Source organism: Hypanus sabinus, chromosome 10, assembly GCF_030144855.1.
Source record: "Hypanus sabinus isolate sHypSab1 chromosome 10, sHypSab1.hap1, whole genome shotgun sequence".
Classification (NCBI taxonomy): Eukaryota; Metazoa; Chordata; class Chondrichthyes; order Myliobatiformes; family Dasyatidae; genus Hypanus; species Hypanus sabinus.
In genome coordinates, this window is record NC_082715.1 from 58,668,069 (window position 1) to 58,685,169 (window position 17,101).

At 42.7% G+C, this 17,101-nt stretch overlaps 1 protein-coding gene across 1 annotated transcript in view; it reads right to left on the reverse strand.

Annotated features, from left to right (window-relative positions):
- cpsf3 (cleavage and polyadenylation specific factor 3) overlaps nucleotides 1-17,101 on the reverse strand; it is a 60,925-nt gene that overhangs the window by 38,161 nt on the left and 5,663 nt on the right. The window contains exons 2-4 of the mRNA XM_059981913.1: nucleotides 13,906-13,969; nucleotides 9,836-9,933; nucleotides 410-538 (exon numbers count right to left, since the gene is read on the reverse strand). Of these exons, the coding sequence (XP_059837896.1) occupies nucleotides 410-538; nucleotides 9,836-9,933; nucleotides 13,906-13,969 (291 nt within the window). The remainder of the gene's footprint in view (nucleotides 1-409; nucleotides 539-9,835; nucleotides 9,934-13,905; nucleotides 13,970-17,101) is intronic.

The following is a 17,101-nucleotide window of genomic DNA, read 5'->3' on the forward strand; positions in this document are numbered from 1 at the left end:
TGCCTCCCACAGACCTACTGGCAAGTTAATCAGTCGCTGTAAATTCTCCTGATATTTAGGTGAGGATTAATCACATTTGTTGGCATTACTTGACGAGCCAGAATGGCTTACTCCATGCTCTATCACGAAATAAAATCAAATCACAGTGCTGGTTGTGCAGATCAATTCAAATTTCAGAGCACATAAGACAATTAGACATCAACTGAAAATTGGAAATGAGAGAGATACAAAATTCAGCAAATACTGGCATCATGAGTAATAAAATGCTGAGAGAACTCAGCAGGTCAGGAGACATGTGGATGTTTCAGGCTGTGACCTTGCATCAGGACAAAAGTTCCTTTTTATTAAAAGGAATGTTTGAGGGCAGCACAACTGACTTAGCAGGAAAAAAATAGATACTTTCTCTCACCTGACTTTGACGTAATCGGACAGCAGCCAGCGATATATTGCTTTTGTAGCATGTGTCATAAATGTTCTGCCTTTAAAACTAGTTTTTTGCAGGAACCATGGAAGTGCACCACAGTGATCTAAATGGAAACTAACAAATGATAATGTTAAAAACAGAAAGGCTAATTGTACATAAATATTGTTGCATCAGTATTTAGTCTTTGCAAACAAAAGCCATTGCTGTAAAACATGAACCAAGCAATTTATTTTAACAGTATACCTTCCTTGTTGTTCACATCACTAAAACTTCCTCCCTTAACTGTTTAGAATATGGATGCTAAAATATTTCTAATGGCGTGTACATGTCAAACCAATGTAATTGAAGTTGCAAACACAATATAACTGAAGATGCAGATACAAGATAGAGAAAGACGATTGGTCCATCTAGTCTGTTTCATCCAGCAGAAAACAGTGAATATTAAATACCTACCTCAAACCAAATGATTTCTAGACAGAAACTTGTTAAAAAGGAGGGAAAATAAATTCTAGAATATTCTCCTTTGGATGATGTAAGTAGCCAAGGCGTACCTAACTTATATGAAAGGCTCTTTTACTCTCTTTTCAAAAGAATTACCATCTCAGTCAGATTCACCTTTCTTGTAAGGCAAAGATAGTTAATCTACTTTGACACTGCTACAAGATGGCGGCACAGAGTCACAATGGCTTCAAGTTCACCACATCAGACAAATGTTCTATTATATAGCCGAAAGGAACTTCAGAATATCATGTGTAATAAGAGCTCTCAGCTCACTCTCACGGAACACATGATGTTACACCGGGGCAAGCCTGGACAGCAGCCCCAGTTGGGAGATGATGGCAGACAGTGCAACCAGAGGAAGCAGAAGTGTGTTAAGTGAGCCAGGATCTGTGCTAGGCTAAAAGCTGCAACTTCAAGCCCCCATTTCCAAGCACCTTCCTTGCAAACATCCCATTGGTTGCTAACAAAACAGATGAAATTCAGATTGAGACTTACCATGCAAAGGAATTTACCTGACCACTGTGTAAAGATCTTGACCGTAATCTGGATGGATTATAATGTGCCCGACGCAGCTATTGAGCTAGCAGGCCACACTGCCTAACAGGCCAACAGGATGCAAGATCCTTGTAAGAATCAGGCAGCGGCTGATGCATGAACTCTGTCATCAATGATAGTCACTGCTGTCCCAAACTGGAACATCTCATGCTAAAGTGCAGGTTTTTCCATCCAGCAAGAGAATTCACAGTTCTTTACATCACAGTGGTCCATATTCCACCCCAAGCCAACACCAAATTAGATATTATTAATAAGTAACTGTCTGCCCACTCTGAGGGTGCCTTCATCATAGCCAGTGATTCCAATCAAGCCACCTTAAGAAAGCATTCCCTAAATTTTGCTGGAATGTAAAATGGCCCACAAGAGGCAACAATACAATGTACTAGAATTACACCAATTTTGTGGGGGCATACAGTGCTTATTCGTGCCCTCACCTGGAATTGTCCAACCACCTGTCTTTATTTCTAACCCCAGATAAGGAACACAAAAGCAATTACCAAGTCAGTGACAGCATGGCCTGTCTCACGGCTTCAGGACTGTTTCAAGTGCACACACTGGAACCTGCTTGCATGTCAAGCAGCGCATGATTTAGGAACTGAATCAGAGGTCATGCACTACATCAAACACACCCGGGATTCCCAACCTGGGCTCCACAGACCCCTTGCTTAATGATATTAGTCCATGGCTTAAGGAAGGCTGGAAACCCCTGGTGTAGACAAAATCACCAGTAATAAAAACATTTGTGTATTCCTGAGTCAGATGCCATGAATGAATGACAAATTCCAAAAGTTGCTCAGGACTTGAGATGCTGCTTACTGATCCACTTAAGCTGCAGCATACAAGGAAGCCAGGTCCAAACTTAAAACTGCCAACAACACACTTCAATAACGCCACCGACCCTAATAACACATATGGGAAGGCATCAGATCCATCACTGCCTGAAGGAAAGATGTCCTATCCCTGCAAACAGTAATGTGAGCTTGGCAACTTCTTAGCTTGGTTTGATAGGGACAACGTCGAATCAGTGATGAATGCCTCGACACCTGAGAAGGGCACAGTGCTGACACTGAGCACACGAGGTGGGACGTACTCTCCACAATATCAACACAAGCAGAGCAGTTGGACCAGATGGCGTACCTGGACAGGTCCTCGCTGAGGTTTTTACTAAAGATCTCTCTCTGTTCCTTGTTGTGGTCCCTGTATGATTCAAAACAGCAACCATCATACCAATCCCAAAGCAGTCTGCAGTAAAATGCCTTAAAGACTACAGATCAGTCGCACTCGCTCCCATAACTGCCCAGTGCCTGGAGAGAACAGTTACGTCCCACATTAAGAACACCATCCCTGCTACTCTGGGCCAAGGCAAACAGATCAACTGAGGATGCCATCTCCATTGCTCACCACATTGTACTGGAACACCTAAAATATAAGGACACCGACACAAGAATGCTTTTTATCAACTATAGTTCTGCCTTCAAAACCACACTCACCACCAAAGCGTCCATTAAAACTACACAATCTGGGACTCAATACATCAATTTGCAACTGGATTCTGGACTTTCTTGCCAATCACACCAACAGTCAGGCTAGTCAAGTACACATCAACACCAGTGCACCGCAGGGATATGTACTGAGCCCACTCCTTTACACTATGACTGTGCTCCTGCCTGTGCCATCAACTTCATCATCAAATTTGCCGATCACACTACAAATACCAAAGAAATGATTATCAACTTCAGGCATCAAAGAAGGTATGAACAGGCTCCACTACTCATAAACAGTGAAGCAGTGGAAAGGGTCTCCAGCTTTAAGTTCTTGAGGGTGAACATCTGAGGACCTCACTTGGACCAATAAACCTCCTTGACAGAAGGGAAGGCTCAGTGGCACCTATATCTAGGGAGTTAAAAAAGAGCAAATCTGCTCCAAAATCTACTGATAAACCTTTACTGAGGTGCTATTGAGAGCATATTGACCTATTTTATGACAGTATGGTACAATAGCTGAAATAAAGTGGACCGAAAGCACTTCAATGAGTGACCAAGACTTCACAAGAAACCATCTACAACTCACACTGTCTACGCCAGGCTTGCAATATCGTGGTGGACTCATCCTACTCCAGTAACCACCTGTTCAATCTCCTACCTTCTGCCAGGAGATACAGATACATCTCTGCACAGACATCCAGACTGAAAAAACACCTTTTTCCCCAGGGCTGTCATGCAACTGAACAAAGGCCCCCACTTACCCCACCCATAGTCCATCGGCACTATGGACAAACTCTGAGTGCAATATATGGCATTTGTAATATCTGGGTTTAATTATCTTCCTTTGATTTCAGATCTCTTTGTATTTTCTTTATGAATTTCAGCTTTAATTCGATGCTGTATTTAATCATATTTTATAACGCAGGCATGTGCAACACTTTAATGGAGCAGCCACTGTTTCTTTTAAACTTAGAGTTGTTAGTTTTTAATTCAGTTGTAACTTAAATGGCATTCTAAATATCTCACCCGTTATGTTAAATGTAGTCATTATGTTTTCAGTAACTGAATTGCACTGAATGGAGCAGCACTGCAGTGGCAAACAACAGAAAATCTGAAAGTGTTGGAAAACCAAACGACAGGCAGAAAACACAAAGAAAAACACTGCAGATGCTGTGGTCAAATCACGTACGTGTTGACAGGCAGAAAATGCTGGAGGAACTCAGCAGGACAACCAGCGTCTATGGAAGAGTAAATGGTCGACGTTTCAGGCTGAGACCCTTCCTCAGGACTGGAGGAAAAATATGAGGACAGATTAAGAAGGTGGGGGGAAGGAGAAGAAGAAATATGAAGTAGTAGGTGATAAGTGAAACCGGGAAGGGGAGGGGTTATGTGAAGAGTTGGGAAGTTGATTGGTGAAAGAAATAAAGGGCTGGAGAAGGGGAACCTGATAGGAGAAGACAGAAGGCCATGGAAGAAAGGGAGGGGGGAGGACCACTAGAGGGAGGTGATGGGATGGTAAGGAGATAAGGTGAGGGAGGGAAATGGGTAAGGAGAATGGTGAAGGAGAGAGGTGGGCATTACAGGAAGTATGAAAAATCAATGTTCATGCCATCAGGTCGGAGACTACCCAAATGAAATAAAGTGTTGCTCCTCCAACCTGAGTATGGCCTAATTGTAGCAATAGAGGAGGGCATGGACTGACATGTCAAATGGGAATGTGAAGTAGAACTTAAATCGGTGTGCACCGGGGGATCCCGCTTTTTCTGGTGAATGGAGCTTATGTGCTCAGCAAATCTATGTCTGGTATAACTGATGTACAGGAGGACACACTGGGAGGACGGGATAGAGCAGATGACCCCCAACAGGCTAACAGGTGAAGTTTCACCTCACCTGGGAGCACTGTTTAGGGCCCTGAACAGTAGTGAGGGTAGGTGTAGCTCTGGTTCTGCTTGCAAGGATAAATACCAGGAGGGAGATCAGTAGGGAGGAAGGAGTGGACAAGGGAGTCGGAAAGGGAGCAATCCCTCAAGAAAGCAGAAAGTGGGGGGCGAGGAGGGGGAAAGATGAACGGTGGTGGGTTCCTATTGGAGGTGGCAAAAGTCACAGAGAATTATGTGCTGGACGTTGTGGCTGATGAGGTAGTAGGTGAGGAAAAGAGGAACCCTATCCCTGGTGGGCTGGCGAGATGATGGGGTGAGGGCAGACATGCATGAAATGCAAAAGATGTAGGTGAGGGGAGCATCGATGGTGGAAGAAGGGAAGCCCCACTGTAATCTCGTTGTCCTCAACAATGACAATAAAACTCTAACTAACCAACTATTTCATTGGAAAAAAAAATCCCGAACACATTATGGAATCCCTTCTAGAAGGTTAACCTGATGCATGATAATATCCAATGTATCATATATAAACTCTTCTCAGGCTTCCAGTCGGTTACAGGCATCGATTTTAACTTACACTTCGAAGACAAAGTCCACCATCTTCATCAGGAAAGATGCCTCCGCACATCTCGTCCGATGGTATTTATAATCATCGTTCGTCCCTCCTGATTGATTAGTCATCATCCAATCAGGTTTTTGCTATTCCATCTCGTTTTCTATTGAATTTCAGTTCTAACTTTGAGCGAGACCATCGTCTTTGTTAAAGTTCTTTTCCTCTAGTTTTATTTAAATGGTTTCCTTCATCAGGTACAGCACAGTAGTTTTGTGCTGCCAAAGTCAATCCTAGGGCCATTGTGAATGTAATATTCTGCCACCACCAAATTCTCCAGGTAAACAAAACAGACACACCTCCTGTGCTCCTTAATGAGGGTTTCCACCGACCATCCTGCCTGGCCGACATACGCTGCTCTGCGTTCACAAAGACGAAGGTCTCACTCTAAGTTAGAACTGGGATTCGATTGGAAACAAGGTGGGACAGCAGAATCCTGATTGGATGAAGACTAACCAATCAGGAGGGACAGACAACAGGGGTACAAATACTAGACATGTTCAGGCATCTTCATTGATGAAGATGGCACCGATTAAAATTGATACCAGTACCTGGTTGGAAGCTTGAGAAGAGCTTATAAGCATCATATAATCTGGGAAAGCACTAGATCCTTTTTTATCTAACATATCTGGTTGAAATAGCTTATTCACATAAATACAATCTGACCAGTAACTTAAGTAAGAACAGGAAGTGCTGAAAATAGCTTTGGGTCTGAAACGTTAACTGAAACAGAATCCATCCGGCTTGCCGAGCACTTCCATCATTATAGGTTTTTCATCTGTAGTTGTTTAAAATTCACTTACCAATCTCAAACCTACAGTAAGCTTGTAACACCTTATAAAATCTGCAGAGACTACATTTGTTAGAAGCATACACCCACTGCTTTTGAGCCAATCGGAAAACCTACAAATAATCATTTCAGATAGGAATTGAGAAGTGATTAGGTAAAATCTCAACATACAGTACTGGACACAGTTCAATTAAGTGTTCGGGAGGTAGAAAGATAAAAGAATGCCCTCTGCTTGCCAGAAAATGATTGCTCATTTCTCTTTCACCATATATTTCACCGGTGTTTTCCTGGGTTTATAGCGAACTCTTAAGTTCAAAGTATGGAGAAGGTACAATGGAAAATGGAAACACTTGAGTCACAGGCAAAATACAAAGGTGGATGGGGATGGGTAGGGTAACCAGGAGGCTGTTCAGATTGGATTTGAATGTGTATCATTATAAGCTAATGTTAGAATATTGCTTATGTATCAAGACTAGAACACAAAACTGAGGAAGTAATGGTTGAATTGTACAGAGCTTTTTTCTTTCAGAGATTATGGACAGTGCAACGCTCACTCTCTTGAAAGAGATTTCATCTTTCAAGAGGGTGATCACTCTCAAGGTGACACACCCCCGATGGTGTACCCAGCAAAGCTCTGAAAACCCATGCTAACCAACTGGCAGGTGTGTTCAGATATTTTCAATTTCTCAATACTAGTCAGAAGTACCCACCTGCTTCGATAGGGCAGTAATCATACCAGTGCCCAAGAAGAGCAGGGTGAGCTGCCTTAACGCCTATTGTCCAGTAGCACTAACATCTACAGAGATGAAGTTGGTTGTTGGCTAGAATCAACTCCTGCCTAAGCAAGGACCTGGACCCAAGCAACACACACAAAATACTGAAGAAACTCAGCAGGCCAGCCAGCACCTACGGAAAAGAATACAGTCGACGTTTTGGGCCAGACCCTTCATCAGGAAGAAAAAGACGAGGAGTCGGAGTTAGAAGGCGAGGGGAGGAAACACAAGGTGAATGTGTGAGGTGTCACAGATGTAGATAGGAAGGGACTGAAGTTGAGGAATGCAAATACGAGTTCAATGGGGCAGGAACAAGCAGAAACAAGGGGTCTACCTGGACAGGCAGGTTTGTGGATCTTGGGTAGGAGGAAGAAATGCGAGGTGCGGGGTGCAGGAACTATGAGGTTGGTGGCAGTGGATGGGAGATCCCCAGAGCTGATAAGGTCAGTGATGGTGTGGGAGACAATAGCCTGGTGCTCATTAGTGGGATCCTGCTCAAGAGATGAGTAAGAGGAGGTGCCTGACAGTTGCCACTGGGCCTCAGTAAGGTAGAAGTCAATCCGCTAGACTACTGTAGTTGCCCACTCCTCTGTGGGTTTGATGATGAGGATAGGATTAGTGCAGGAGTGGAGAGCAGAGCATTCGGAAGAAGTGAGATTGGAATTGGAGAGGAATGGTGAAGACAAGAGGTTGATGTCCCTTCAGCATTGGCAATGTAAAGTTCCAGAGTAGGCAAAAGATCAAAGTGGGGTGCCAAGGAAGAGGAGGAGGTTTGAAGATAGAAAAAGGGGTTATTGGTGTGGTATGGAGTCCCTGCCAAAGGAGGCGGTGGAAGAGCTCAGCGCGTTGTGGGCGCGAAACTCATTGAGGTGTGGGCACAGGGGGACAAAGGTCCCCCTTACTGAGGACAAAACTTTCCGCCTCAGAGAGGGGAAGGTCGGAGGTGATGGTGAAGACTCCTAACGGTTAAGAACCTGGACCCACTGCAATTTGCCTAATGCCACAAGTAGTCTACAGTGGATACCATCTCATTGGCTCTTCATGTGGCCTTGAATCACCTGGACAATATTAATACGTATGTCAGCTTGCTGTTTGTTGACTACAGCTCAGCATTTCACTCAATCATTCCTACAGTTCTGATCAAAAAGCTCCAAAGCCTAGGCCTCTGTACCTCCCTCTACAACTGGATCCTTGACTTTCTCACCGGAAGACCAGTCTCTGTGGATCGGAAATTACATCTCCACCTCGCTGATAATCAACGCTGGCGCACCTCAGGGATGTATGCTTAGCCCACTGCACAACTCTCTCTACGCCCACGACTGTGTGGCTACGCATAGCTCAAGTGCTATTTTATAAACTTGCTGATGATACAACCATTGTCGGCAGAAATTCAGATGGTGATGAGAAGGTGTGCAGGAACAAGGTAGATCAGCTAGTTGAGTGGTATCGCAGCAACCAACTTGCAGTCAACGTCAGTAAGACCAAAGAATTGATTGTGGACTTCAGGAAGGTTAAGATGAGGGAATACACACCAGTCCTCATCAAGGGACCAGTAGTGGAAAGGGTGAGCAGTTTCAAGTTCCTTGGTGTCAACATCTTGGAGGATCTATCCCACATCCAACATATCGATGTGGTTACAAAGAAGACACAACTGCAGATATACTTCATTAGGAGTTTGAGGATATCTGGTATGTCACCAAAGATACTCACATATTTCTAGAGGTACCGTGGAGAGCATTCTTACTGGCTGCATCGTCATCTAGTATAATAGGGAGGGGTTGGGGGGGGGGTCACTGCACAGGATAAGCTGCAGAAAGTTGTGAACTCAGTCAGCTCCATCTTGGGCTCTAGTCTATTCAGCATCCAGGACATCTTCAAGGAGTGACGCTTCAAAATGGTGGCATCTGTCATTAAGGATTCCCATCACCCAGGACATGCCCTCTTCTCACTGTCAGGGTTACTATCAGGGTGGAGGTAAATGAGCCTGAAAGCACACACTCAATGATTCAAGAATAACTTCTTTCCCTCTGCCATCAGATTTCTGATTGAACTCTCGAACACCAAAACACTACTTGCTTTGTTCTCTTTTTGCACCACTTTTTAAAAATTACATATACACTTTACTGTAATTTACAATATCAATGGTTTTATTATGCATTGTAATGTACTGCTGCTGCATAACAAATTTCACAACATACACCAGTGATATTAAACCCTATTCTGTTTTCTATAAAAGTATGAAATGATATTAGAAGAAGTCAAACATAAATGCAGCAAAATTATAGCAGGACATACACAAGTTATGAAGAGTTGCATAAATGAGGTTTCTATTCTCAAAATTTAAAAAGGTTGAGTATCATTATCAAAATTCAAGCATCGAATGATAGAGAGTCATGGGTTTCTCCTGTTCAAATCCGGCAATGAACAGGTGGAGTAACCCATGGACTCATTTGCAATGAGATTAATTGCATTTTTGTTTTTGCTGAAACTTTCGAAACCATAGCCCTTCAGTATTTGATAATGAAGCCATGCAGTGCCCTATGACTACTTTTTGCATCTGATATTTGTGTGTGTGTGTGTGTGTGCGTGTGTTTGCACCTTAAATAAAACTGGTTTGACATGTACACACCATTAAAAACATTTCAGCATTAATATTTTATAAACGAGGAAAAACCTTCAGTGATGTGAGAGATGATGGATATGATAATAAACTTTTCTATTAACAACATTTCACAGATGGAATTTGTTGTAATTGGGGAAAAACTAAGAAAATGTGCTCTATTCCTCTAAGATCAAAATTTCAGCCAAAGTAACTTACTGACTGATAAGGAGAAGGTCTATCTCTGCTGGGTCGATCAGATCAATGTACGGGAGGGCATCCATTCCTTCAAGACCAGGATGTATCCCACAATCCAACTGCACAAAATTTAAATTCAGATTAAGAGACACAAGTTATCCAACTCAATAGTCTCTTCAAGTTTATATTAGACAAACCACAACTTTGTGATGCAAAATTAATCTTAATTTGACCACTCACCTTTCACTTCAAGTTTGTGCTTAATTATTTATCCACATGCAGAAGGCTCAATGAATCCAAAACAACCTCTCCCTCAATGTCGCAAAAACAAAGGAGCTTGTTGTGGATTACAAGAGGAATGGAGATGGGCTAACCGCTATTGGCATAAATGGTTTGGGGTTGAGAGGGTAAACAGCTTTAATTTCTTCGGTGTCCACATCACCGAGGACTTCACGTGGTCTGTACGCACTAGCTGTGTGGTGAAAAGGCACAACAGCGCCTTTTTCACCTCAGATAATTGAGGAAGTTTGGTATGGGCTCCCAAATCCTAAGGACTTTCTACAGGGGCACAATTGAGAGCATTGTGACTGGCTGTATCACTGCCTAGTATGGGAACTGTACCTCCCTTAATCGCAGGACTCTGCAGAGTGTGGCGCAGACAGCAATTGTAGTTGTGAACTTCCCATGATTCAGGACATTTACAAGGACAGGAGTGAAAGAAAGGGCCCAAAGTGACTGGGGACCCAAGTCACTCCAACCACAATCTATTCCAGTTGCTACCATCTGGAAAATGGTACCGCAGCATAAAAGCCAGGACCAACAAGCTCTGCTCACACTGATTTGAGTGTATTTATTACAAATTATTATGATTGCACATTTAGACAGAGACGTGACATAATGATTTTTACTCCTCATGCACGTGCAGTAAGAAATACAGTCAATTCAATTCAATATTGAGTACAATTACATTGTAACACTAGAATAAAATATTCACCATTATCCAAGCCACAACTTAGTCCACTGAATGCAAGCACTTTGAGGAGAGAAAAGTCAATAGAGCTTCACAATCATACAGCACAGAAACAGGCACTTTAGCCCAATGTCCATGCTAACCAAAATATGTATCCAGGCTAGTCCCATTTACCTGTATTTGGTCTATATCCCTCAAAACACTTGCTATCCACGTGCCTGTCCAAGCATCTTTTAAACATTGTAATTATACAACACTGAATTCTACAGCTTCCTCCAGCAGCACGTTCCATATAGCCACAATCCTTTTAGTGAAAAAAGATGTCTCTTAGGTCCCTTTAAATTTTTTTCCCCTCTCATAGCAAACTTATCTGTCGACTGTACTCTTTTCCATAGATGCTGCCTGGTCTGCTGAATTGGTCCAGCATTTTGTGTGTTGCTTGGGTTTCCAGCATCTGCAGATTTTCTCATTTGCCCTCGAGTCCTGATAAAAAGACTGTGACATATCTATATCCCTCATATAAACCTCTATAAGGTCATCCCTCAGCCTTCTTCACTTAAGGAAATAAAAAGTTCCTGCTTATCCAGCCTCCCCTTTTAACACAAGCTCTCTGGTGCAGGTAACCTGCTCATGAATCATTTCTGCACCCTTTCTAACTTTATGGTATCTTTTCTATAGCACAATGACCAGAAATCTGCACAATACTGCAAGTATTGTGGTGCAGTAGCACCACTGACTTGTACAGTTGCACGATAGCCCAATTCCTGTAATCAATGCCTGGACCGGGGGTCGGCAACCCGCGGCTCCGGAGCCACATGTGGCTCTTTTAGGTCTGTGCTGCGGCTCCCTGTTGCTTTGGGAAATAATTGGTTGTGGCGACCCTTTTCCTGGCACATCCGAACCGACTCACAATAAGATAGCCTACGGGGGTTTGCGAGCACAGAGCTTTGGAGCCTCTGCGCCATGGGGGGGGGGCAGGTTGAGGGAGGCTTAAAAGTGAGGCTGAAGATTTCGAATAAAGTTTTTTTCCTTCGACTGCAGTTACCGACTCCGTGTCGTAATTTTAGCGCTGCGTGTAGCACACCGCTACATGGTCAGTATTTAATTAATATGTTTTTTATGTTAGTTTGTTAGTTTTTGAAATGTAAATCTAAATTTGAAGATTATGGTGATCTTGTACAATCTAAATAAGACGTTGTGGCGGGCGACCCATTTCCTGACACATCCGAACCGGCTCACAATTAGCCAGCGTTCAGGCTAAGGGAGATAGCCTACGGGGGTTTGTGAGTACGTGTCTTTTGCAGCATCCGCGCCCATGGGGGGCGGGTTGAGGGAGGCTTAAAAGCAAGGCTGTTTAGTTCGAATAAAGCTATCTTTGACTGCAGTTTACTGACTGCATGTAGCAACCGCTACAACGTGTTTTTATCGCTGGCTGTCCAGAGGGGAGGTGCTGAACGCTTTGTCGTGCGTCTGGAAGAAGTGAAAACTTTCCTGGGCAGCAAAGGGCTCAACTTTCCTGAGCTGGAACAGCCAGAGTGGCTGGAAAAGCTACACTTCATGGTAGACATGACAGCGCACCTGAACACGCTGAACACAGCTCTTCAACGGGGTAAGGACGTACAGCCCTGCACATGTTGGGGGATGTTTTGCATTCGAGCGCAAGTTGACGTTGCTTGCCAGAGATTTACAGAAAGGCACATTGTCTCACTTCCCCAATTTGAGAGAGTTCAAACAATGTCACGACATGATAAATTCGGAGTATTTACATTCTGCAATCATCGCAATGCAAACATCGTTTGGGAAACGCTTCTGTGAGTTCAGAGAGGAAAAAAACACATTATCCTTCCCGGTCACTCCCCTAAGCATCGATCCATCCCTACTGAATACGACTGCATTGTCAGGTGTGAGTCAACCTGAAGAAGTATGATAAATATTTTAATTGCGTATTATTTTACGTATATTCATATGTTTTCATTGTTCAGTGAAATAGTCCTTTTATTTTTCAGGTTGACAGCTGGCTGACGTTATTTTTGGTTTGCTGCTGGCGGCAAATTTAAGTTTGGCGTTTTTCATAAATACAAGAAGGACTCAAATAGACGTTGAGTATTTTACTTAAAAGTAACCTTCAACCCAACGTCTTTTTTTCGGAGTTCAAAATGTTTTTGTTGCATGCAGAAATGTAATTTCGTTTTCTCTGCAGGAGTTCATCAATTTCATAAATGCAACACATTATAGTTTATTTATACATAGCATAAAGGCAAAACAAAACGTTGTATGCAGTGTTATTTCATTTTAAATGTCAAACGGGTTTTGCGGCTCCCAGTGTTTTCTTTTCTGTGGGAAACGGGTCCAAGTGGCTCTTTCAGTGGTAAAGGTTGCTGACCCCTGGCCTGGACTAATGAAGGCAAACACCTACTTTATCACTCTGCTACCTGTGTCACTTACAGGAACTACGTACACCTAGATCTCACTGTTCTACAGCATTCTCCAAAGCCCTGTCATTTTCTGCGTAAGTCCTGCCCTGGTTGAACTTCCCGAAACACAACACTTCACACTTGTTCAGGTTAATTTCCATCGTCCGCACCTCAGCCCATTTCCCCAGTTCATCTTGATCCTGCTGTCATCTTAGATAAACTTCTCCACGTTCATTATGGCACCAAGAGAAAGTAACTTGCAACAATATTTTTCCCCAACATGTGATGAGAAACTTTTTTTCTCCCAGATTTACAGTGAATCACAGGAATTCTCTGTCCCAGAGGATGGTGAAAGCCAGATCACAGTAAGTATTTAAGGTGGACAAAGATAAATATTCGAAACATCAGAGAATTGAGGACTATTGGAAACTGGCATAGAAGCGGAGTTGTGGCCAGCATAAATCAACTACGATCATATTAAATTTTAGACTTGAGAGGTATATTATTTACACTTGCTGTTTTCCTATGTTCTTATATGAATTACATCAATGACGTCCAACGTAATTTTCTTATATAAGTCCTTTACAAACTGGACTAATTTGCAATAGATGCTCATTTGTATTAGAAAATAAACAGTTTAATCAAAATAATACACTAAGAAATGAGCCTAAAGTCAATTGTAAATGTTAGCTGTTATAAAGTCTTACCATGATTTTTCTTCCTTTGAATTCCACAATGATACATGATCTTCCCACCTCTTGGCCAGCTCCTCTATTGAAGTAAAACAAAACTTAGGAAAAGAAACACATTTTACATTATCTGAAACACAAATAAGTAATGTATTGATGAGATCTGCCATCACTACAATGGTAATGGGACTGATAGCAAAAGTCATGCTGTTGGTGCACAAAGGCAACAAGTTTCAAAGTGGTTTCTTGTGCCCCACAAACGACCAGGAGACGCAGAAGATTCTTCAAGAAGCGTTAAACTTTAATTTGCAAATCAAAGCTGAGACAGTCAGTGATCCTTGTGCATAGCATTTTTTATAGCAATCTCCTGGTTTAGTTGCAGCAGCATATCCTACAGTTGCGAATCACAGTACATCAGCTCCAGACTTCCCAATATTGTTTCTACTCATTAACTTAATCATGTTCTAATCTACTTTTTGGGCCAAGTGTTACCTCATCCCTAGCCACAGTTACCTCTTAGCTAGCCTCTCATTAACACACCATTATCTTCTTATTTGGCTAGATTCTTAAGTTACTGATGTGTTCAATAGTACAGAGACAATACAGAGATTTCATTCTGGCTGATAAATTGGATACATACTAAGTATAGGTTAGCTACATTCTCAGGGCATTGATGTGTTCAATAGTACAGAGACAATACAGAGATTTCATTCTCCTACTAAATTGGATACATACATAGCAAATAGCAAACACAAAGCTGACTACATAGTTTTGGTTACACAGCAAACAATGCAATTTTATACTCAAATAGGTTCTGACGACATTCTGGGGTGTGGCTAGAGGCAGGGAGAGAATGTGAAGAGTTGATATGGGCCAAAGCCAGCCGTGACGGTGGGGGACACAGGGAGGAGCTGTTGGGGAAAGAGATTGAGATTGGAGGCACTAGGGATGAAGAGGCAGAGGCAATAGCAGCTATAGAGCAGAAGGTGGAGATGGGACAATAGGGCAAGAGCTGGTTATTGGGGGTGGGGCAGATAAGTATGGGCATGAAATTGAGATGTACAGGTTCCTTAAGGTTGTCATAGCTCAGGGATGTATTGGGAGTATAAAAGTTGCATTGTTTGCTGTGTAACCAAAACTATGTAGTCAGCTTTGAGCTTACTATTTGCTATGCATGTATCCAATTTAGTAGGAGAATGAAATCTTAAGAATGTAGAAGATAATGGGGTGTTAATGAGAAGTAGCTAAGAGATGTAGATTAGAACATGATTAAGTCAATGGGTAGAAACAATAGTGGCGGATGTACTTGTGATATGCAACTGTAGAGTGATTAGATATGCTAATGCAACTAAACCAGGAGATTGCTATAAAAAATGCTATGTACGAGGATCGGTGGGCAATCAGCGAGTAGCTCACTGACTGTCTCAGCTTTGATTTGCAAATTAAAGTTTAACCCTTCTTGAAGAATCTTCTGCGTCTCCTGGTCGTTTGTGGGGCACGAGAAACCACGACAAAATTGGCGACCGCGGCAGGACCGGAAAGAGACCTGTGGAAAGGAAACAGCAGATTGGGGATGCTTCTCAGTCCTCTAGGGACCCCCACAAGGCTAACAGAATTAAGGGTGCACTCAAAACAAAAGGTAAGCACTTTTTGCGACAATTTGGACTAAGAATTCTGTTGGTTTTGGGGAGGTCTTGGAGTCTCAGAAGTGTGGAACCACTGCCAAAGGGTCTCTCCAAGTCCAAAGAATCTGGCAGAATTGGGGGTTAACAGGAGGCCCAGAGGATTGATCAAGAACACTGCAGTGAGGGTAAGTACAAATAAGCTAATAAGAAGTTAAGTGAAGGAAAATTCCACGTGGTTTTGGTAAGTCCCTGTGGATACCACTTTGTATGAAACAAAGGTCTGAACGGGCAGGGAAAGGAAAAATAGAGAAAATCCTCGTGGATACCACCTTTAGAAGATAAGGGTCTGAATAGATGAAGTGCATAGAGAAAATCCCTGTGGATACCGTTCATATGAAATGAAGGCCTGAACGGGCAGGGAAAGGAAAATAGAGAAAATCCTCGTGGATACTGCCTTAAGAGATAAGGGTCTGAGTAGACGAGGTGCAAAGAGAAAGTTCTGTGGATACAGCTTGCTTTGAATAGAGGTCTGTAAGGGCAGAACAGAATAGGAAACCAGGATAGTCCAATATATAGTTTAAAGCGCTGGTAGATAGATGATAGACTAGGCATAGAATTAGAGTAAATAATCTTATCCTGTAAACGAACTGTGAAACTTTGAAATACCTTAAAAAGAGAGAACAACATGACAGGTAAAGGAACGGCAGTAGAGATTCTGAGCAAAAAAATCACGGTAAATAAATATGAGATCACAAAAACTTCAGAAAAATGGGAAAAGAGAACCAAAAACCTGGTGTGTGTGTGTGTGTGTGTGTGTGAGTGTGTGTGAGTGTGAGAGAGAGAGAGAGAGAAAGATACAGTGAGAAGCTGGCTTCAGCTCCGTACCCGGACGTGAAATAAGCAGAAAAGCCCCCTCCCTATAATGTGGAAGGAACCCCTAAGCAGTGCCCACTGCTGACGGGAACAGTAAACATGGAGGGAGAAGTACAAGTTTGGGATAATGAGGAAGAAAAAAGACAATACGAGAAGGAAAAAGCGGCGATATGGAAGGAGATACAGGCATAAAGGATAAAGGTGGAACAGGCAAAGAGAGAAATGAAAGAAGAGATTGAACGGATGACATACTTGAGAGGAAAAGGAGTGTGAGCAGTTATCGGTTAAACCATAGAAATAAACAGACTAGAAAAGAAAGCGGCTCATCAGGGCAGGAAGAGATGAGGCATTCAAGAAGAAGTGGAAAAAAGATAGGAGATGAGAGTCTTGGAGAAACACAAGAGAGAAGGGAATCAAGCACGAGTAAGGATCATGAGGAGTCCCTGCCACAGGTGTACAGACACGGTCAGGAAGAAAGAGAAGGTGACTCATTGCAGGAGCAAGAGTTAAGTGGAGAGAGAGGATGCGAGAATTTGTGGGGAAGAGGTAGGAGGCAGAAGCCTAGAAGAGCAGAAGGAGGTGGTAGGGGAGCGACTTGCGGAAGTAGAGAGAGAGCTAGATAAGTTACTGAGAGGGGATAGCCAGAGAAGATGCAAAAAATACTCCAGGGGCCAACCAAGTATTGAATCAAGACAGAAAGGAAGGACTCCACAGGG